The 23,719-nt window shown below is 40.6% G+C and overlaps 1 protein-coding gene across 4 annotated transcripts in view; it reads left to right on the top strand.

Annotated features, from left to right (window-relative positions):
- Window positions 1-23,719, top strand: part of LOC135198011 (UDP-sugar transporter UST74c-like) — a 229,551-nt gene that overhangs the window by 177,301 nt on the left and 28,531 nt on the right. The window contains exon 8 of one of the 4 annotated variants that reach the window (XM_064225357.1): window positions 5,421-6,264. The exons of the other annotated variants lie outside the window; for them this stretch is intronic. Coding sequence (XP_064081427.1) covers window positions 5,421-5,481 — 61 coding nt within the window. The 3' untranslated portion in view covers window positions 5,482-6,264. Of the gene's footprint in view, window positions 1-5,420; window positions 6,265-23,719 lie in introns of those variants that run through there. 4 annotated transcript variants of the gene reach the window in all.

Here is a 23,719-nt window from a genome sequence, read left to right as displayed (position 1 = left end):
GACGGCCTGGACATGTACGCTTTCCCTCCCTTTGCAGTCCTCAGGCAGGTCCTCAACCATCTGAGAAAGGCGAAAGGGGCGGCCCTGACGTTGGTGGCGCCTTTGGTGGCCGGACAGGGAGTGGTTCCCGGACCTTCTAGAGTTGGCCTCTCATCCTCCTTGGGAGCTGCCCCCCAGGCCAGACCTGTTAAGACAGCCCCACTTCGAGAGGTTCCACAGGAACATTCCAGCCCTCTCCCTTCACGGCTGGAGACTATCGAGCGGCTGTTAAATAGGAGAGGGTTTTCTGGGAGGGTGGCTTCTCACATGTCCAGTTACTTGAGGGAATCCTCCGCTAACATCTACCAGGCAAAGTGGAAGGTTTTTGGGGCCTGGTGTAGAAAGCGTAACCTGGAACCTCTCCGAGCGAAGATCCCAGACATCGCAGAATTCTTGACCTACCTGAGGTTGGACAAGGGCCTGTCAATTCCAGCAGTCAAAGGAGCCAGGTCCGCATTGAGCCAGGTCTTCTCCCTGAAAGGGCTGGATCTGGGGAACTCGAAGCCTCTGTCCCTTGCTCATAAGGAGCTTTGAGCAGAAGTGCCCTCCCAGCGCTGGCTTGGTTCCCCGCTGGGATGTTGCAATAGTTTTAGATTCCCTGAGGAAGCCCCCCTCCCCCGTTCGAGCCGCTCAAGGACATCCAATGGATAGGGAGCTGACCCTCAAGACAGTGTTTCTGCTAGCCCTAGCCTGGCCTCCACGAAGAGGGTGGGGGAGCTCCACGGCCTCTCGTATGTAGTGACCCACACGAGGGGATGGAAGGAACTCTCATTCAGGTTTGTCCCCTCCTTCGTGGCTAAGAATCAGAACCCCTCGAGCTCGGATCTCAGGTTCGTGGAGTTTTCCATCCCTGCCCTCCCGAAATCGGACCAGCCTAAGGATCTCCTCCTTTGTCCGGTGAGGGCAGTTCGGAAGTACATGGAAAGAACAGCCCGGTTCAGGCCGGAGGTAAAGAATCTCTTCGTCACCACGGGAAGGGTGAAGAAGGCAGCCTCGAAAACACCATCTCCTTTTGGCTGAGAGAAACCATCCGGAGAGCCTACGAGAAGGGGGGCCTTTCCCCTCCAGAGGGAGCCAAGCCCCATGACATCAGGGGAATTGGGGTGTCCCTCTCATTCTCAAAGAACATGGCAGTGGACCAGGTCCTGAGGGCAGGAGTCTGGAATAGGCAGTCGACATTCACAGCCCACTATCTAAAAGACTGCACGAGAAGGTCGCTCGACGCCTTTGAGATTGGCCCCGTGGTGGCAGGCCAGCAACAGGTCTAGGTCCCCTCTCCAATCTTCTTGGAGTGGAAACGGCCGGTGTGTATTGAGTGTATGTGAGTGTGTGTGGTTTTTCCTCAAATCCCCCCTAATCCTTATCCTTGTTATCCCTGGGCCTTTGGTTGGAGCGAGGAATCCAGGATACTCAGGTAAGATACGCAGGAGTGCGTATGGTTCTCAGTACAAACCACAGTTTTACATGTCAAGGTTTGGTTATACCCGCACCAGGCTTGCCTTGCACCCCTCCTAACCAACCACACACGATAACGGGCTGGGTTGAGTTCTAAGGGGAGCAGTCGCCCTCCTCTGACCTATCACCTTTGGGGGCGTTCCCTCCCCTAACCTTCGCCTCCTCCTAAGGGGTAAGTCTCCTATGAAATGGTTCGAGGTAAGTATCTCGCATCGGAACAAATCACAAATTCTTGGTAATTTGTATTTTTCCTAGCGATACTTACCTCGAACCATGGAATTAGAATCCCGCCCTTCCAGCCCCGCGGAAGCTTAGGGGAGACACCTCGGAGTGGAGTAAGAAGGACTGACTATAGGTCATTAGGATGGCTTGGTCTTCGACCCCTGGGGCATAGGCCTGACCTGGGTGCGGCATATAACCAGAATTTTCTGGTCGGACCCGGATCGACATCCGGGAATCTCCTATGAAATGGTTCGAGGTAAGTATCGCTAGGAAAAATACAAATTACCAAGAATTTGTGATATTTTGGGCGCCACTTATTGGCGAAGCAATTCGGTGTTCGCTTCACACTACCTGCGGGAGGTGAAAGCAACATACGAAAATTGTTACTCGCTCGGACCATACGTCGCTGCAGACACTGTTTTGGGGGCAGGAGGTAGCGCTCATCCTATCCTTTAATGGTTTAGGGGAGTTTTTAACTTGTGTTATGGTTGTGGGGTTGACCGCCTGCGGCGGATCTCCCTTCCATTAGCTTAGTCTATGTGGGATACTTTTGGTAGGCTACGCCAGGTGGTTTGGTTTTTACTTCGTTGCCCTCATTTGTATGGTCAATGGTCTAGTCACGTCGTGGTCTCGCCCCTGTTGACAGATCATCTGGAGTGCACCAGCTATATAGGTCTCTACCTCGCTGGCAACTCTAGTAGCACAAGCAGACTTACGCGGCAGTAACCACGAAGTCAGCTATGCTAACAGGTAAGGAATCAAGATATCAATTATCTGCATATATATGTTTCCTAAAATCTTCTATTCTGTCTACTCCCACCACCAAAGGTGGGATTCAGCTATATATATATCTGACAGGTAAGTTTCATGAACAAAATGATATTGTAATGATACAATTAAGTTTGTTCATACTTACCTGGCAGATATATATAATCAAGTACCCACCCACCTCCCCTCAGGAGACAGTGGAAATAAAAATTATGAATAGAAAATGGGAATGATTCCTGATACCCGCCTCCCAGCGGCGGGAATGGGTACTAACCACCTGACTCCCACTGAGTGTGTCGTAAGTGTTTAAATTTCTGTCGGATTCGGAAAATACAGCTATATATATATATCTGCCAGGTAAGTATGAACAAACTTAATTGTATCATTACAATATCATTTTTAATGAAAAGACACTAATTAGTGAATACACGTTGATGCTCTACGAAATAAAAGCGAATTAGTGGTAATTTCAAAGATACTACCCATAGAAAAATCTGCAAATTAGTGAAAGTTCCCTGCAGAAGAGTGAATAATGTATTCCACAAAAGTACTATACAAAGCGGACTGCGGAAATGTGAAACGCGGAGACACCGACTTGTCGTCCGCTGGAGAGGAAATAGATCAGAACTCTGTTCTTACATTGGTATATTTGAGCCTTCTCTAGTACTTTTGCCCTGGTGCTCACCAGAATAGTACCAATTCTCATGATGAGCACCAGGTATTGGCGCCTAGGCATTCGGATCTCTCTCATATCAGGCGTCTTTTGTTGAATGCCCGTCCTCATCCAGGTGCTCTGCACCATCGAGGCACCACACTCCCTTGCTCCTGCTCGCTCGGCATCTTCCACTTGAGATTGTAAAAGAAATAATCCAAGTGGAAACTATATCGAAATTGGGTTAACATCACATTACAGTTAGATCATCACCACATAGTGTGGAGAGCTCAGTTGTCTCCCTCCTAGGTGGTTATTAAGCTCAAGCGAACAAAGACATATTTCAGTGAATTTTTTTCCTTACTAATTCCTAATTGTTTATGCTAGTACAACCCTTCTATTCTTTGATTGGTAAATATTTAGTTCACAAACATTTCAGGAATGAGAGAATTTGACTTTCCCTGTGAGTCTTGTTAAAACTACTACATTGCTAGTCTCAAGCAGGTAATATTTCATTTATCAGTCCTAAATCACAAGTCATGAGTGAATTAAGAAATTTGTATCTGTGAAATAAAGTTATTTGAAAATGCATATAGTACATACATATATGTTGTATTTAATGACTTTCTCCATATTTCTGATATGGTTTTACAGCATTTATTGGTACTTCACACAGACTGTACAGATACTTTTACATAGATGCTTGTGAGCTAGGGAGTTTAGTAGTTTTAAAAATGGTTGAGGCAAAGATTGACATTCATTGAACCACTTTTGGCATGAAAAATTGCAGGTTAAAATGAAGTTGTACCCTTGAACCTTTGAATTTGTGGAGTTAATTATATTATTAGATTTGTCATCTGTTATAAAATCTCACATAAGCTACTCACATATGCTAGCTAGACATGCAAGGAAAACTATAAAGGTTTAATAGTAAAAAAGTTATTAAATATATTTACAGAATACTACTGTATACTAGTCGATTTCATCATATGTGCACAAATCTTTTAAAAATTTATAATTTTTGAAAAGTTACACACAAGCTGTGGACAAGTAGTCAAAATAAATATAAATTAAAGGTGTAGGTTTTATCATGTACTGTAATATGAAAGTGAGTAAGTTTTTATATACTTCATCACATAAGTAACAATAGCTATAATTAAGAATGACTCCAAAGTAATCCAAGGTGTTTTTAGAGTTCAGTTTTTATCACGTCACTCAAACCACCAGTTGCTAGTAGCAGAACATGTGGTGTGGTCTAATGCCCTATTGTATGGGACCAAAAATTTTTATGGATTTTTTAATGTGCAGGATAATGGCACCCATATTCTCCATAAAATTGAAAGTACGACTGGATAGCTTTTAGACTTTTTTTAAATTACTGTTCACCTTAATTTACAAAGCAGTTTTGTTTGCATTGTATGCAGGGAACCTAAAATCATTTAAGAACTGAATTAATATTACAGCTTAAGGGAAGGTTCCATTCAGCTTGTCTATGACTTTTTAAGATTTTAACTTTTTAATATCTACAAATTAGTCACTCGTTCTGTGTAGATTTTTTAAAAAATACTAGGATTTTGTAACGACTGGACTGAAATGTAAGTTGAATTGACAGTTTTAATTATTCTGCATATGATTCATCATTTACAGTAAAAGTAACTGTAGGGTCAGAAATCACTGATTTCATGTGTTCTATTAAAACTAGTAGATGTGCTTGTATATCAGTGTTTTAATACAGACAGTTCCTGGTTAACCGAAACTGCGATTTATGGCACAGAGTTTCAGTTAATGGCACCCCTGTTAAGTATGTTTTGGCATCATAACTCTATTATCAGCACCTCATGGCGCTGGTAACCGAAACTTTGCCTGTTATGACGCCATAAATTGCAGAGTTTATGGCACTAGACAAGCCCCATAAAACTGGATTGCCATTAACTGAGACCGTCGATAACCGGGGATTTCCTGTATTAGTGGTGTTTTTTCACCATTTCTCTCACAGAAATTCTTTGATTCAGATATAAATTGTTGAGTTCATTAATGTTAGAATGTCCTTCATTTGACTGTCACTTTTTTTTTATACTAAAGTAGTAGCCCTCACTGATGTTAGCACTTTCTTGCAAAAGCATATGGGAAATTGGAGCTTGATTCCTTAAAACAATGCTTTAAAGGAAAACTGTTTTGCTAGTTTACACTGTTGGCATTCCATAAATTGTCATGTTCTCTTAGTATGAGTACTTCACTGGTAAAAATTTGCATTTTCACTCAGTGTATTTTCATACATTTTCAGTATCTGTGGCAGTGTTCTTTATTCTGGAATCACCTTCACACAAAAGGATAATTTAATATGAAGATAAAGCTATAAAATCACTTTTATACTCTGTAAAGGGTGCCATATTGTTTAGTAGTTGTGAGGATTTTTGGTGCTAAATATTACTTATGGTTACATTACTGTTGATCATTTTGTTACTAAGTTTACATATAAGAAAATAGTGATGTGATTATCGTATTGGAAAACAACTTATATAGAATGAATGTGAGAACACAAAAAAAGTGCAAAATTATTTTCTTTTAAGTAGTTAGTAATTTATTAAAGTACATGGACAGTGTGTCATTTGTGCACGTTTTGTTCTTTGTCTTGCCATGTCTCATATTCTATTTATGTTTGTTTTATAGAAAAGTGAAGTAACATTTTTCTTAGTGTTTGTCATTGTACATTAGATTGTTAGAGATTGTTCTGTTTGATATTACAACTCACAACTTCAGTGTTTATGATGTTCTGTTCATCAACCCTCTTTTTCTCTACGTATTTATTTAGTAATAATAGCTTTATACTGTGCACAATCAGCATGACAATTTTCTTTTATCTGATGTCATATGTTTTAAACATTTAAATCTACTTTTAAGACTTGGCCTGTGCAATAAGAACTGCACATTCTACAGTCGACCCTCCATACTTGTGAACGATAAGTAAAGCACCATTCCTTATTTGATTGTCCTTTGATCTCATGCATATTTTTCTCTTGGACTGTGTTACAGTGAAAAGCAAGGATATCTATGGCTTCCATTGCTTTGTGAATAGAGAGGGAAAGATCTCAGTAAGATAGGTGAAGCAATTAGAAAATATTTTGTTAGTACAACTAAAGAGAAAATATGAATTTGATAATCATAGACATCTTTTTCTAAAACCCATAGTGTGAGGATTGTCACAAGTTTCATTATTGCAGTCTGTGAGAGGGAAATTCCCTTTCTTGGGGCAATGAGAAAAAAGTATCAGATATGCAGATGAAATTTAAGTTTCCTAAGCATTGTTTAAAGAAAGCAGTGGGATTTAGTGTGTGTTGGTAAGAACACTATCAGGGTCTGTAGTTATGCCAAAGTTCACCTTAAAAAAATTATCCTAACATAAATGTAAGAAAATGGCACTAGAAATAAAGTAGTGTAACTTGTAGACTGGATAAGGTTGATGGGAAAAAGTTTGTTAATAACAAGTTTTCCCATGCAAACCCATTATTTATATGTATGACTGTATTTAAATGTTCTCAGGTTCAGCTGTTATCCTCTGGTAATCTCACCATGCATGCACCCCAAGGATCCTGAGGTGTATCTGAGACAATCTCACTTTTCATATAAACTATGTTAGGCAGCTGTTTTCATGGAACTCTGAAAAGAATTTGTGTTATAAGAACATGTTTCTTTCAACAGAACCATATTAGTCATGTGCGTTTGAATTGCTATTAAGGCGAGATGCTCAGGTATAAAATGCCACAGTGTTTGTGTATGTATGTATGTATGTGCTTAGGATATGTGTTATCCCTTTAGGTTCAGTATAGTAAGAGTATATTTCTGCGGTGAAGATAAGAAATGTCTGTAATTTCTTCCTTTATATGCAGCATGGCTTGCTGTGACTACCTGTTGTATTTTGACAACTGATGTATGTTCCCAACTCACTTGCCTTAGCCAAAACCAGACAAATTCCAAATGAGTTTATTCTTTTTTTATTCTGTGAAAATTAACAGTAAGAAGATAATATTCTAACACCTGGTTCTTGTTAGGTAAAGCCTAAAAGGTCTCACTAGCTAGAGCAAGAGGTCCTGTCTCTACTGATGATAGCAAAGAAGGAATACCTAAGGGTGTGACTACTAGTTGTTTGGGTCTGCTTACAAAGTTGGGAACAAATGACAACACAGTGATTACCAATTTCAAGTATGATTTAAGATATTGTTTGAGTCTCACTGACCCAACTCAACTATATAACACCAGTTGAGACTGTTGGTCGTGCTTTATCCTTGAAATGATGATAGTTGTAGTATTAAATGGCATTACAGGTATAGTGACCTACTTACAACCGCAATTGGTTCTGCAAAACCAGTCGTAACATGATTTGGACGCAAGTCGATATCTGCTAAATTACCGTAGAATTTATCGTACATATACATATTGTGTAATGATATTGACATCATCTGAAAGTCATATTTTATCAACATTTTCTTAGATTATTACTTATATTATCATATTTAAGTCATAATTCATTATTATTTAACGTTCATTATCATTAAAACCTTTGTATTACCATTCTTAGTGCATATTGTTACTGTAATATATTACGATAGTACTTTACGATACCCTTTCACAAGTTCATATTATGTAAAAATTCAACCCCTTCTTTAGCTAATTTATTATGCTGTCTTTTTCTTTAGAATGTGTATTATATTTCTTAGTTATGATTTCTTTACATTTTTGTAGCATGTGTAACACCTCACACCTATGTATGTACACGTCATTACTACGCCTTACTGTTAACGTTTGTCAAAGTTGTCAGACGTACCCGTTCTCCACACATCACACTGTTTCATATTGCTACGTTTGTAGGTTCAACCTTTTCTTTAGTTAATTTATTTTGCTATTTCCTAGTTATGATTAATTTTATGCATTTATAACATTTGTATCGTGTCTCTACACGACATTACTACGCCTTTCTGTTACATTCGCCAAACGTTTGTCCAAACTGTTTCTCCATGCATCATACTGTTTCATAAAGGGATTTTGACGAAGGAAAAATCTATTTCTGGGCAACGACCTGTGTCGCCCTGTGAAACCCCACCCTGTAGTTAGATTATCCTCACCCAGCTTACCCCAAGCTTGGAGGCTATCTTCAGGAATGACGTCTCAGGCGTCGGAGGCGCTCACAGTAGTAGTAGACCGGGAGCTGTAGCACGGCTCCTCCGTAGTTCGGGGTTTTGTCGAAGGAAGAAGCTAAATGGCAAGGGACCTCTGGTAGTGATTCCACTCGCTCCTTACTATACCGACACTTCTATAAGAAGTGAGCGAGCCATTTATCTTGGCATTATATTGTTTCTTTTTTCTCTAGGATGAATAGCAATATTTATTCTTCAGAAATAGTATCAAAGGAACCATTTCACAGGGCGACACAGGTCGTTGCCCAGAAATAGATTTTTCCTTCGTCAAAATCCCTTTTCTGGGCTTGACCTGTGTCGGCCTGTGAAATAGTACCAGAGAATGCCAAACACCAAGCTTGAGGAACAGTACAGATAAATTAAGAAGGTAAAGTTAAACACTTGTAAGGTTAATAGTATAATAATCAACTAAAATTACAGTCTTACCCTAAGGGAAGTATAAGCCCTAAAACACGGGTTATCACTTAAAATTAGTTAGCCTAACAACAAACAATAACAATACAGGTTAGGCAAAGACAAGATATAAGTTGATATATACAAAAGAATGATGAACAAAAGCAAACTCAAGGTAACCCAATACATGGAGGCGACTAAACTAAGTAAGGGTGCAATGGGGAAGGTAGAAGAGAAGGCTACAAGAAGTTATAGTAAAAATTAAGAATCAGGAGAAACTGTGTTTCCAGCTGCCACTGCTGGAAATTTGAGGGCTTCTAAGGGTTTTAGGTAGTGCCGTTTGAAAACTGTCGGAGATTTCCAGCCTGTATACTTCTTAAGATCGTCAAAATTCATGTGTTGGAAATAATTAATGATGTGGCCACCGCCCTAACATCGTGGGCCCGAGGAAAGGACTCTGGATTGGCCTGTTTAATGAAGTATAAAATTTGTTGCCTGATCCCTTCCTTTTAGGGATAATGTACCACCTCCCTTCCTAATGAACAATGGCCTGAAGATTTCAGAGTTGTTTCTGCTTAAGGTAGGCTCGTTAATGAGTTGACAGGACCAAAGGGAAATGTCTTGAGGTAGTGGTAGGATTTTCCACGAGGACCATCTGTCCTGTGGGTCTTCATTTTTTTTTTTTTGGCTAGAAAAATGGCGATCTTGGGGATAAGAGGACTTCCCCTGAGGGGAAGAACTCAATGTGGCCTGGTTCCCTTGATAAAGCTGACAGTTTCTGATATTCTAGCTCCGGAGGCTAAACTTAATAAGAATAGGGTTTTCCTCAGGAGGGATATATAATTGCAAGAGTCATTGTTAATGTCCGAGGCCAGTTGAGGACACATAAGAAACAGAAGACTTTAAGAACCAAGAGACTGATTTAGGTCTCGTTGATGGTCTTAATCTAGCACAAGCTTTTGGTATGGACGTAAAGTACGAATCCGTAAGGTCTATGCTAAAACCAAATTGGAAGATCTTTTTAAGAGCTGATTTGGTCGTAGTGATAGTGCTTGCTGCTAAGCCTTTCTCAAACAATGATCTGAAGAAAGTTATGGCTAGGTTCGTTGTCATGACTTGAGAATTTGACAACTTAAGGAACTCTGCTAGTTTCTTGACAGATGAATCATATTGTCGGAGAGTAGATTCTCTTTTATCTGATTCCAAGAATGAGATATTCTGGGGATCAATTTCTGCATTCCTCATGGCTGCGAATTTCAGAAAATCCATAAAGTTAGGGTTTTCTGAATTCTTGAGGAAGCGGACACAGTCTGAGTTTGCACTAACTGGGTTAGTTTGGGGTTGGGAATCCGTAGTGGTCGGAGTCTCAACTCTAGGAGTAGAGGGAACCAATTGCTCTTGGGCCAGTTGGGAGCTACTAGAGCTACTTGGCCTTTGAATGTCCTGAGTTTGTCTAAAACTTTCATGAGAAGGTTCACCGGAGGGAAGAGGTAAATATTCTTCCATTCGTTCCAATCGAGGATCATTGCATCCGTAGCGTATGCTAGAGGATCGAGGTTGTGCCACGTAACAAGGGAGTTTGTGGTTTGACTCCGTGGCGAAGAGGTCTACTTGGAGTCCGGGGACTTGTAGACTGATCCAATTGAATGAACTCCTGTCCAGTGGGTCCACTCCGATTCCAACGGAGCGGAGCGTGATAGAGCGTCTGCTACTACGTTCTTGACTCCTGCCAGGTGAGTGGCTGACAGGTGCCATTTGTTTTTGCATGCCAGAGAAAAGATGGCTATCATGACATGGTTCAAGTGGCTTGACCTTGGATCCGCCCACCTGTTGATGGCAGTGTACTACTACTTGCACTGTCCAGAACTAATTTGAAATGAGAGTTCTTGGGCGGACGGAGTCGTTTCAGTGTGAGGAATACTGCCATGGCCTCCAGTACATTGATATGTAGCTGGCGGAATGTTTACGACCAAGTTCCTTGAACTTTTTCGTACTGGGAGTATCCTCCCACCCTGTTAGTGAGGCGTCTGTGTGGATCACTAATGATGGAGGGGGAAACTGTAGAGGAATTGCTTTTGAAAGGTTCTTTGTCTCCGTTCCAGGGGTGGAGACGTTTCCGTAAAGATTGCTGGGATAAAGGCTAGTTTGTCCCGTGATCTGCAATTCACTCTTGAGCGCCATACTCTGTTTATATCTTTGAGTTTGGCTCTGAGCAGAACGTCTGTGACTGATGCAAACTGGAGTGAGCCCAGGATCCTCTCCTGGCACCTCCTGGATGTTTGTTGTCGTTTGAGAAATTGTTTTGTAGCTCTTGCAATTTCCTTTTCAACGACGGAATTGATAGAGTGTCGATTGGTAAGTCCCAAACTGAAGCCTAACCACTGGAATCCGAGATTCCGGTGTTAGTCTGGACTTGGTTTTGTTTATTTGAAAACCTAAAATGTTCCAGGAATTTGATCACTCTGACCGTTGCTTCTTTGCATTCTTTGGGGTTCTTTGCCCAAATAAGCCAATCGTCCAGATAAGCCACTAACATTATTCCCTGTTTCCTTAGCTCTTGCACTACTACTTCCGCCAATTTGGTGAAGATCCTGGGGGCTATGTTGAGCCCGAATGGCATTACCTTGAAGGAGTAGGATCTGTTGCCTAGTTTGAAGCCTAGGAATGGACGGAAGTGTCTGGCTATGGGAACATGATAGTAGGCATCTGTAAGATCTATAGAGGTTGTGACGGCCCCACGGGGCGGGGAAGTAAGGTCCGTACCTGCGAAACGGTCAGCATCCTGAACTTGTCGCAATGAATGAATAAGTTCAGATGGGACAAGTCTAAGATGATTCTTCGGTTTACCGAGTCTTTCTTTGGCACGCTGAACAAGCGTCCTTGAAATTTTAAATTGTTGACTCTTGAGACTACTCCTTTGAGAAGGAGGTCTTCGGTATACTCTACCAATTCCGTTGTTGGTGCTTGATAGAATCTGTTGGTTGGAGGAGGGCCCTCTAGCCAACTCCAACCTAGTCCCTTTGTTACTATACTTTGAGCCCAAGGGCTGAACCCCCACCGCTGGCGGAAGAGGTACAGCCTCCCTCCTACCTTGGGATTCTCACTGCTGGTTTGTGCCGAGGGGCGGCCACCTCTTGCTCCTCGGAAACCTCTTCCCCTGTTAGCAGCCCTGCCGGATCCTCTGAATCGAGAGGCACCTCTTGCTCTACTGCCTCTCGCAAACCTATTGAAAGCCTGAAAGTTCTGGCTTTCATAGTTGGAATTGTAGGCTGGCGAGACAGCAAAGGAAGTGGAGGGTTGAGATTGCTGGGGCGGCCCTTAGGTATTGTTGTTGTTGACCCTTCGACGATGGTTGCCCTTGTGATGCTGGGACTGCCTGAACCAACGTTTGTTGAGAAGGCTGGAAGGGAGAGAACTTCCTTGGTTTCTTCTTGTTCCTTGGGTTAGGACCAGAAGATTCCTGCCTCCGCTTTGCTACCAGTCCCCACCTGACTTTGAGGCACTTGTTGACCTTAGAAGCCTCATGAAGGACTTCTGCTACTACTGGTGCTGGAAAGAGGTCCGTTCCCCAAATTGAGGAAGCAATCAGTTTATTCGGTTCATGGCGGATAGTAAACTTCCGCCAGAACGTGCTTCCTGCAATTTTCTCCCTGGCTATGAGGAAGTCATAAAGGTCACACTGCATGGTGTGCAGCAGACCTTTAGCCAAAACTTTAAATAACGGCTCTTGTTGGTATACAAGAGCCGTCATCTCCGCCATAGTCATGGAGGAAAGGGATCTCGCGAGCCTAGTCCGGGCGTCGTACTCCATCTGGATGAGAGAGTCCGACAACCTGGGGAGTCTCTCACTAAAGAGAGAGGTGGCACAGTCCGCCTTTAGTTTTCCTACTGAGAAAGTAGGAACTGCCCCTTCGAAGTACGTCTCGGAGCCTGGGACTAAGAGCGAGGTGGGTTCCGTCTCTCGTAGTTGAGGCAGGGGCTCGTCTTTCAGGGTGGCCTGAAAGGTTGCTTCCACTACCTTAAGGGTCAGTGGTAGCGGAGTCCCTTCCACCGGAGTAAAAATGGTGAAAGGACTCCTAAAGGCTGTGATGCGGGTGTTTTCACACCCCCATTCTTCCAGACTTCTCATTAGAGTCTGCTGTGCCTGTTCCCTCGGAAGGATCACTGTTTCCTTGGGAACCTTGTCCTCTCTCATCATCGCTGCTTCCGTTAGTCGGACGTAGCCAATGAATGGTGGTTGAAGGTCTTTTTTTCTGGGGTGGGGAACTCGAAGTCCTCACGCCTTCGAGTTCCTATGCCTTCGATTGTCAACATTCCGTTGACAAACGGGGCATACGAAGCGATCCTCCAAGGGTTGGCCGCCTTGAATTCCGGCAGTTGGCTGGAATCTGGCATTGGAAGAGGAGAAGGTGGCACAGATAGAGGGGGGGGGGGAACCTGCCGCAATCGAGGTTTGGATCCCGGCGATGGCATTCTCTGAGCGGCCAGCCGTTCCGCCAGCGATTGGATCGACTGGCCGGAAGACGTAACAGAACTGGAGAGCTGGGAGAGCACCGAGCCGACCTTGTTGTCAACCAAGGCCCCTACGATCACTCCCACCTGCTCCAGAATGTTCAGCTGAAAAAGGATTCGGGATTAAAAAGAGGGACTTGAGCCCGATCCTTACGTGATCTATGTTTGGGGGACCTCGACGCAGAGGAAGAGGCCTCCCTTGACCTAACTGATCCGGGTGGTGAGCCGGAGTTATAGTGTCTGTCAGGATGACCGATTTCTTGGGGAGAGACTTTTTAAGTTTCTCCTCGGTCATCTTAGCCTTGGGGATCACTGAAGTAGCCTTAGGACGGACAGACCGCTGCTCTTCAGTGAAGCCCCGGAAAGAAGTGGAAGTAGAAGGATCAGTAGAAGGTGATGGAGAAAGGGAATTCAGGAAAGGGCCCTGAGAACCCACAGGAGCTGCCCCTACTACACCCTTACCTGTACCCATGGAGTCAATAGCCATGGGTTCAACGTCGAGGTTCATTGCCGCAACGTCTTCTGCAACGTCCTCTGGGAAATCCCCTCCTGTAGGGAGATCATGACTTGAAGGTCGGCCAGCAAAGGGGCGGCCGCTATCGGGTCCACCACTGATCCTTTCTTGGCTCCTGGGAATATTAGGTCCGCCATATCCTGGGTAAGAATGTAGGGGCGGCCCTTAGAATTCCGGCCAAAACCCCCTACCCAAGCTTTGAGAGTCGACAAAGCTTTCTTCTTTTCTTCATCAGAACCCTGTAAAAAAGGGTCTAGAGTTAGGGAGAGGATAGGGGAGGAATGTCTGTTGTGTTGAGATTATATGAATATGTGTCTCATATGTTTGAAAAGGTATAATATAACAAGTATTCCAGGTGACGAATGAATGAAGAAAGTGCTAAGAACTTACTACTAGTGAGGCATCTCCTACTAGCAAGTAGCAGGTTTGGCAAGCTTCATGATGCCAAACTATAAAATCCTCCACTTTCACTGAACATCCTGCATGGAGAACGGCATACTATATGGCCGCACAGGTCTTGGAGGATGGCACTGCACCCAATCTCCTGGCACAACATCTGTAAGTCAAAGGATACATGAGTACCAATGACAACCTCCGGTGGAATAATATGCAAACTATCCGTGGGTGCCGGAGTAGGACCGACGGATAGAGATCTACGTATGAATATTACGTAGAAAAGTTACGAAGAAGAAAGTCTCTGCCTCCGCCTAAGCTCACTTGTCATATGACTAAAAATAGACTCCGTAGGGCCCGGAGTTCTCCGTATGGCCTGGAGTTAATTAATATTGAGTGAGCAATGTCAAACTTCTAACGAAGCAAGGGATAGTACGAGAGGCGGAAATAAAAAACCCCCCGGCCCCCCGAGTAACGCAAAAGATTCTAAACATTAAATAACACAAAATAAAACAAAATAAAAACCCCTTATATCAGTAAGTGCTCGTGAACTATCCTAAGTGGATAGGAAACCCAGTGGTTCCCTCCCCCCCTCTCTATGTTCGGTAGCGGCGGATAGACACCTGCCGGACTTAACTGAGGGGGAAAGAGTAGGGAAGAATGTGGGGTAGGGAGCCCTCCCCTGAGCGGCCAGTTAAGGACGGAGAAGAAGGGGGGAGGAGGAGGTCCCGAGCCCCCGAGGCACGTGACGAATGATAGTAACCAGTAGGGGAGGGGAGATCCCCACCAGTCCCGTGAGTCACCCCCTCTCATGCAGACTCGGACGCTAGCTGTGAGAAACGAGTCATCACCCATCGACGTGGATGGCAATGTATGGAGGGGGGGAATGGGGGGACGGGAGGGACCCCGTAACCGGGTGGCTCACCGTGATAAACCGGGTGGTCTTCCCAGCCAGGTGAAAGATACGAGGTGGGGAAGAACCGTCCGAACAACATCAATATCAAACTGATATAAATAGGATTATTATAATAATCAATCAAATAAAATTAAAGCGATATCTTCTTTAAAGCTAGACTAACTAACACGGGGAACACGAAGCTAAGCAAACAGAAAATTAGGTTAATCGCCGATCCGAAGAAAGGGGTATGTTAGCCTAATTTAACCTCTAGTTCAAGAAAACGGGGCAGGCTAATCACCATCGACAATTGGGGTATGAAAGCCTAACTTAACGGTAAAATAAATTATAACAGGGAAGCTAATCGCCATACCGAAGCATGGTGTATGTTAGCCAACCTAGTACCTATAATAATTATTAAAGGTAATCAGGAAACCTAGAGAAGGAAAGAGAGAACATCAGAATAATTAAGATGATATGACTCTCAATCGTGACTGATAAAACTCCTAACAATGTAAGGCGTAGCTAGACTAAGGTCCGAAACTGCGGTCGGAGCGTGCCCCGTGGAGGGCCTAACTAAAAAAACAAACTGCATAAAGATATAGAGACTATGTATAAGTAACCATATCTAAAGTTCTGAGAAGAAGGGAAAAAGGGAAATCTCTAACGGTATGGAAGACCGAAAGAGATAACGTTACCGCCGCCCATGCGGTCGAGGGGGGCATACCGGCCGATAAGGCTCCGAATATGTATAAAACACGAAGATCATCATAAAATGAGATCAGTAACCCAAACAGTACTTAACTTAGAAGCAGAAGTTGAAGACATCTTGAAAATAAATCCAAATAAATCCAAATAGAGCGAAACACAGCACCGAAAAAATTTTAACGTTTGGTGTAACGCGCGCTATCGAAAGGAATGACGTCTCAGGCGTCGGAGGCGCTCACGGTAGTAGTAGACCGGGAGCTGTAGCACGGCTCCTCCGTAGTTCGGGGTTTTGTCGAAGGAAGAAGCTAAATGGCAAGGAACCTCTGGGTAGTGATTCCACTCGCTCCTTACTATACCGACTTCTATAAGAAGTGAGCGAGCCATTTATCTTGGCATTATATTGTTTCTTTTTTCTCTAGGATGAATAGCAATATTTATTCTTCAGAAATAGTATCAAAGGAACCATTTCACAGGCCGACACAGGTCAAGCCCAGAAATGCTTCGTTTGTTCATGTTCATATAAAAATTCATTCTTTTTTTTTAGTTAATTTACTTATTGTATTTCCTAGTTATGATTTCTTGGAATTTTTATACCATTTGTAACGTCTCTCTACGTACTGTTACATTTGCCAAACGTTTGTCCAAACTGTTTCTCCGCGCATCATACTGTTTCATAATGCTTCGTTTGTCCTGTTCATACAAAAATTCATTCTTTTTTTTAGTTAATTTACCGTATATCTCGGCCCCCCAATTCTGAGTAAATTTTTGTGATTTTAACTAATATTGGGTATATTAGTCGAGCTATAAAATGTGAGGCCAGCCGTACGCTCAAAATAAGCAGCAGGGTAAAACGTATCATATAAAATAACCTGAATGTTATTACGGTACATATGTTGCTCTATTTATCATAAGAAATACAGGTAATATACTCGGTATATTAACAAATCTGTGTAATATATAAAAGATGAATATACCGGCAAATATGATTAGAAATGACGAAACGAAAGATACGTTACTCGAGTGTAATGTAAACAAACAAAGCGCTAACTACGCTGCATAACAGCCTCGAAAGATACGTTACTCGAGTGTAATGTAAACAAAGCGCTAACTATCGCTGCATAACACCCTACGTATATATGTATGTACAAACTGCCACTCAAGTTAATCTTTTGATTGGGTTGTTAAAACGACGTGCCGTTATTTTATTATGTTGGAATAATCCTTGACCATTGGTTCTTCTATGGCATAAACAGGCTCATTTGAGGGAAAACGAACCTGCAGATGATTCGCCAGATTCAAACTGGGATCCTGATGAAACCGTGAATAATAATTTGTTTGATGAATTGTTTAATTAAAGTGACAATGACTCAAGTAATTTTGAAGGATTTTAAATACATATCTACTATTAAATACAAATTTTTTTTATTTTATTTAGTGATAAAGATTTCATACCATAAATGTTTTTGAACAATACCTCGGTAAATACAAAACTGTCAGTGAACGCATTCTTCTCAATTACTGTACTACAAATGGCTACACAATGTTTACACTTGCTGTGCGATTGGGGTTTCTTTAAGTTACTTTGATATTGTTCATTTTATTTAAGGTAATGGATGTTCTAATGTATTATTATTGTCGTATTACAGTGTGAAATGTTTTTAATACTGGTATTTACATACATAGTTACCTCAACAAGGCTGTCATTCGTTTTAGCCAACTGTAAAGCCTGGATTCCTGTACCATATGCCAAAATAATCAAGATTCACTTTTTTTTACCGTTTGATAAGTCTACCCCCTAATTTTGGCATGATTTTTTGGGGCTAAAGGGTCGACTTATACGCCGAAATATATGGTACTTATTGTATTTCCTAGTTATGATTTCTTGGAATTTTTATACCATTTGTAACGTCTCTACTACACGACATTGCGTCTTATGTATTGTTACGTTTGTTAAGTTCATAGCAAACCCGTTTCTCTATGCATCATACTGTTTCCTGTTGTTACTTTTGTCAGGTTTAATTTAAACATTGGATGCTACAGTACAATTTGTTTAATGTTGAAAAATACAAAATACAGGTGCAAAAAATAGAAAACATTCAAAAATACAATTGAAAAATGAACACAGCAGAGTGAGAGATGCATTCAGTACCGAGCTACAGGCAACACTGAGTGAGCGCGGGACTCGAGAGATGCGCGGATGCTACAGGAAAAAGTATCGTACGTTCGTATGCATGTTCTGCCGAAAATAATAGTCGTAAAGTCGATCAGACGTATGTCGCATAGGTCGTAAGTAGGTCATTACCTGTAATCATTAAGAGATCCCATGACTGGTGAGCAGTATCAAGTAGACAGTAGGAGAGGGTAGGCATTGGCAACAGGGCAAGGTAGTAAAGTCTTTAGATTGGGATAGCAGCATGGTTGTGGTGAGAGGTTGGGCATTGTAAGGAGAAGAAGTTATGGTTGGAAGTGTCCACCATCATAACAACAGACACTGCTTAAGAAACACTTGTGGGAAAAGGAGTAGACGTGAGAGGCATGGCTGACACCGTCTCTTCTTTGATCCATTTGAGAAGCATTGAATGAGGTCTGTCCCAAACAGTTGCCTTTTCCAAGCCAAAGAGAAATTTACACTTTACATCCACTGGACAAGCAGCAGGAGACAAACATATTGGTTGATCATTGGTAAAGCAGGAGTAGAACATGGAAGTAGGTTAGTGGGCATAGATGAGAGTCTGATCACCAAGTAAGACAGAGATGAAGTGGCCGTGGCTGGAGTCACGCCAGACTTTAGGCAAGGTAGATATGGACCAGGCTGGTCCTCAATCAAGTCTAGTTTGAATTGGATGAGCCTGATACCATGCTAAAGATCAAGCAAGGCAGGTATAGAGTGGATTTGATTGGCAACAGGTTACAATCTATAGTTTGAAGCAGTGTTATAAAATCAAGGAAAATGTCAGGACCAAGCCAGGACCACATCTGAGGACTCTGTGCACGACAAAAATGACACCATTGTTGACCTGGAGATAGAATGTTCCATAGCAGAGGAAGTAAGCATTTCTACAGAAGAACCACAAGACCTGATTAATACTGGAAGTAAATAGTCAACACATGGAAATGAATAGTCAATATACCTAAATCCACTAGCATCTGCAAAAAGGTAAAAATTCTCATCAAGTGAGAGGTAAATGGCAAGCTTTGCCTGGAAGTCATTGTTGGTTACACTAGGGCATAAAAAAGGCTAAATGCACATCACAGCACTAGCAAAACACTGCTAGATAAATTATAAAAAAATTAAACTAGTATACAAGATAAAAAAAATTATAAATCACTGTTATGATAGGAAAAAGTGGCTGGTAACAGGCTAGAAAAATCTCTCTGCATATGGAAAAAATGGATCCTTAAGATCAGTTGTCCAGATTGTAACAAACATTATTGACTAATTAAGATACGAAAGGCCATTAGTTTAGATATGTATAAAACTGCCCACTCAACAGATAATAAAATTACTTAATAACTCCTCAAGGTTAAATGTTGGAAAACAGTAAAAGATAAGCAAAAATTACCAAAAGTAAAGCAAAGGAGCTGGGAGTGTATTTCTTCCTTGTAATACTGTAAACGAAAATGTTTAGTGCAAACTGCGACTAACTAGGGAGTTTAGATTAAGTGACATGTTAGCTAGTTGAACATCTCGGTGAAATTAGGGAACTTTAGAATAACTGTTGCATTGTGTAATTATGTAAACAGAGAGTGCAACTATGGACAAAAGTAAAGTATAAGCTAGAGTGAAAACACTGGAAAAGAATTTAATTTGCAGAATAATCAAAGAATACAAGCGACAGAATAGCACCTGATAATGCAGAATTCACTGTTTTATCATTTAACAAAGACACCAAAGTGATGATCTGAAATTAATTAAATGAATTGGTATTAACTATTGAAGTAGCAATCCTTTGCAAAGTAAACACCTAGAGAACATGAATAGAGCTGTACCTGAGGATCTTAAGGGTTCATGTGTAGGTAGATTACCTTTTTCTTGCCTGATGAAAATAAAAGGGGAAGTAATAATGAGAAAGATGATAAAGTTTAGAGCAGTTCTCAAAGCTCTTTTGTAATCAGTATTTTAGCCCAACAGTAATAGTCTAAAAAGTTGGTTAATTGCTCTTGTGTTACTGTGAAAATATAAACCATTTGTTTAAAAATTTTAATAAACCCTTCATTGAAGAGGTGACAATAAAGATAAGGAAAGATGTCAAAGTGTTAAGAAAATTTTTTTTTAAAAAGGTGAAAATTATAAATGTATGTTAACCTTTAACGCCGGTTGGACATATTAAACATTGATAAATATTGTCTGTCGGGTGCCAATTGGACGTTTGGTACGTCTATATAAAAAAGTTTTTAAAAAAAATTCGCGTAAAAATAGTTATAGGCCTACTAGGCAAAAACTTTTGAATCACGCGCCTTGGGGAATGCTGGGAGCTCACGGATCAAGGCATTGTTTTGTTTACAATCATTACCCAGGTGCGCAAGCGCAAATTTCTTTCTTCTCACACTAAAAAGCATCAGCGACACATCTCGGAAATTATTTCGTAACTGACATAATTTTTGCACCATTTTATATTAGCCGTTACATGGAGTATTGTATATGAAAATGTGCACAATTTCATGTAGAATACAACTAAAAACAACTCATGGATGTAGCTTTTATCGGTTTTGAAATATTTTCATATAAGTAACAATTAGTGCCAAAATTTCAACCTCCGGTCAACTTTGAATCTACTGAAATGGTCGAAAAATGCAATTGTAAGCTAAAGCACTTATATTCTAGTAATATTCAATCATTTACCTTCATTTTGCAACAAATTGGAAGTTGTCTCTAGCACAATATTTCGATTTATGATGAATTTATGAAAAACACTTTTTCCTTATGTCCGTGCGGTAACTTCCGAAAAAATCATACATTTTTTCATGCGATTCTCGTAATGTTTGCACCATTTTAAATTAGCCGTTACATAAAGTTTTATATATGGAAAAGTGTGCAATTTCATGTAGAATACAACAAAAAGCAACCCATGGTTGTAGCTTTTATCAGTTTTGAAATATTTTCATATAAATAACGATAAGTGCCAAAATATCAACCTTCGGTCAACTTTGACTCGACTGAAATGGTCGAAAAACGCAATTGTAAGCTAAAACTCTTATATTCTAGTAATATTCAATCATTTACCTTTATTTTGCAACAAATTGGAAGTCTCTAGCACAATATTTCGATTTATGGTGAATTTATTAAAAAAAAAAAAAATTTTCCTTACGTCCGCACGGTAACTCTTCTGAAAAAAATCATAAATTTTTTCGTCAGATTGTCGTAATGTTTGCACCATTTTAAATTAGCCGTTATATAAAGTTTTATATATGAAAATGTGTGCAATTTCAGGTAGAATACAATAAAAACAACCCATGGTTGTAACTTTTATCAGTTTTGAAATATTTTCATATAAATAACGATGTGCCAAAATTTCAACTTTCGTTCAACTTTGACTCAACTGAAATGGTCGAAAAACGCAATTGTAAGCTAAAACTATTACATTCTAGTAATATTCAATCATTTACCTTTATTTTGCAACAAATTGGAAGTGTCTAGCACAATATTTTGATTTATGGTGAATATATGAAATAAACTTTTTCCTTACATCCGCACGGTAACTCTTCTGAAAAAAAATCATAAATTTTTTTTATTTATGAAAATGTACTCAATTTCATGTAGAATACAACAAAAAAAAACCCATGGTTGTAGCTTTTATCAGTTTTGAAATATTTTCATATAAATAACGATAAATATAAAAAATTTGTCCTTCGATCAACTTTAACTTGACCGAAATGGTCGAAAACTGCAATTGTAAGCTACAACACTTACAGTCTAGTAATATTCAATCAATTACCTTCATTTTGCAACAAACGGGAAGTCTCTAGCACAGTATTTTGATTTATGGTGAATTTTTGAAGAGCTTTTTTTATGTCCGCGCGTTACGAATTCATGCATCATTTTGGGTTTATATTTTCTCTGTGTTGCCTGGATTGTTTTATATTGTGTTACATACCAAAATGATAGCAATTTAGTGTACAATACAACAACAAAAATGAACTCGGTAGCTTTAACCGTTTTGCTCACAGCGCGATTTGTATACAATTATATTTGGAATTTTTTTTCGCTCTGTCATATATCTCAATATTTATATATGATAATGATATTTTTTTTTCATTTCTGATGGTTGCATACTAAACTTCAGGCAATAAAAAAGAAAAGGAGCCAAAAATGAACTCTTAATCCAGCATACAGGAGATGATTTTTAAAATACCACTTCAGCGTTTAAGGGTTAAGACTATAAAAGAATTGGAGAAATGTTTACCGGCAATCATTAGGATTGAAAATGTCTGTTTGCGGTTGTGTTAGGGAAATCAACAACAACAGAAAGCAATGAGATGGACATAACTATTACTGAGGTTAATGCAGTTATGTTATACTAATAGCAGTTTATCTACCAGATCACAAGATATGAATCCTCTTTATATTTATCATAAAGAAAAGAGAGGCAAGGAAGGAGGGCTAAAAGGAAGACCCATGTTACCACAATCAGGATTAAAGATTGCAAAGGAGAGAAGATTTAAGGGAAAAAAAAAAAAAAAAAAACCAGTTGTTTGGTCACCAGCAGTGAAGCAAAGGAAAAATATAGTTAGAGGAGTAAGGTATTCAAGTGCCAAAAATGTACAAGAGCAAAATCTGAAGAGGATGTGGAAAAGCTATGGAGGAGGCGGTGCATGCACTTTTTGGCAAACTATATTGAAATATTTTTACTTGGTTGTCTGGGAAAACTACCTAAAGAATAACATGTTACCATGGCACTATTTTGAAGCAGGTATTGAGATACAGAAAAGGGGACAATACTTTGGCAAACATAGCATCAATCCCTGCTGCATGTAAGGAGTATAACAACTCCCTGGAGCAGAGACAGTCATTTATAAAGAAGATTATTATTTTGAAGGGATGTGACTAAGATGATGAAATTCATGGCTTAAGGTAGTTGGGGAAGATCAGTGATGAGTGATTAGGGTTCCAGGCATTGATAGAGACTTGAGAACTCAAAGAATGAGATGATTTAAGCATAATGGTAAGCATTTACTCATGAGTTGTTAATATCGAAGTAACAGGATGAAGACCAGTAGGAATGCCAAAGAATGATAGAAGCAGTGCATAGACAAAGACCTAGATTTCAGTCATAAAAGTTACTAGAAAATTGAAAGAACTCATTTTATTGTAGTGTCTTACCGAACAATTATAGAGCCGTGATTTCCACGAGCGGCAGGATACTAAATTCAAATTTAGCGCGTCGGCGTCGCCAACACTGGTGGTGATGACGTCATCTCCCTCCACTCGCGGGAGAACCAGGTACAACTGCCCAGGTGAATCCAATTCTTTTCCTGCCGGCGTCCGGTGAACATCGGTGGTCGGTGCGGTTGGATGACTTTGCTTCGCTTTTTTTCTTGTGGAATTGATCTTCGGAATTGGTGAAGTACTCTTTTTTGGCGTTGTTGTTATTTTGCTTTTTATTTAGGCGTTGCCATGTCGGATTCTAGTCCGTCGGGAGTTAGGTTTTGCATCTCAGGATGTAAAACTAGATTATCCAAGTTAGAATATGATTCTCACACTAAATGTGTTAAGTGTAGGGGACAGGTTTGTTCAGCAGATCGAACATGTAACGAGTGTAGTGATTGGGACTGATTCTCAATGGAAGTTTTTTAGTTCATACTCGGAGAAATTAGCTAAAGACAGAATTAGAAAAGCAGCGCTTAGGGAAAGTAGACTTAGCTCCGCTTCGTCTTGCGATGCTTCTGTTCCTTCTGTTTCTCCTCAAATTGTTATGTCTCCTTTAACTACACCTCCTATTCCTCCTACTAATCCCGCTTCTCCGGCTTCCCGTGTA

This window comes from Macrobrachium nipponense, chromosome 21 (assembly GCF_015104395.2).
Source record: "Macrobrachium nipponense isolate FS-2020 chromosome 21, ASM1510439v2, whole genome shotgun sequence".
Lineage (NCBI taxonomy): Eukaryota > Metazoa > Arthropoda > Malacostraca > Decapoda > Palaemonidae > Macrobrachium > Macrobrachium nipponense.
The sequence above is the reverse complement of the archived record's forward strand: the minus strand, read 5'-3'. Positions and strand labels throughout refer to the sequence as shown.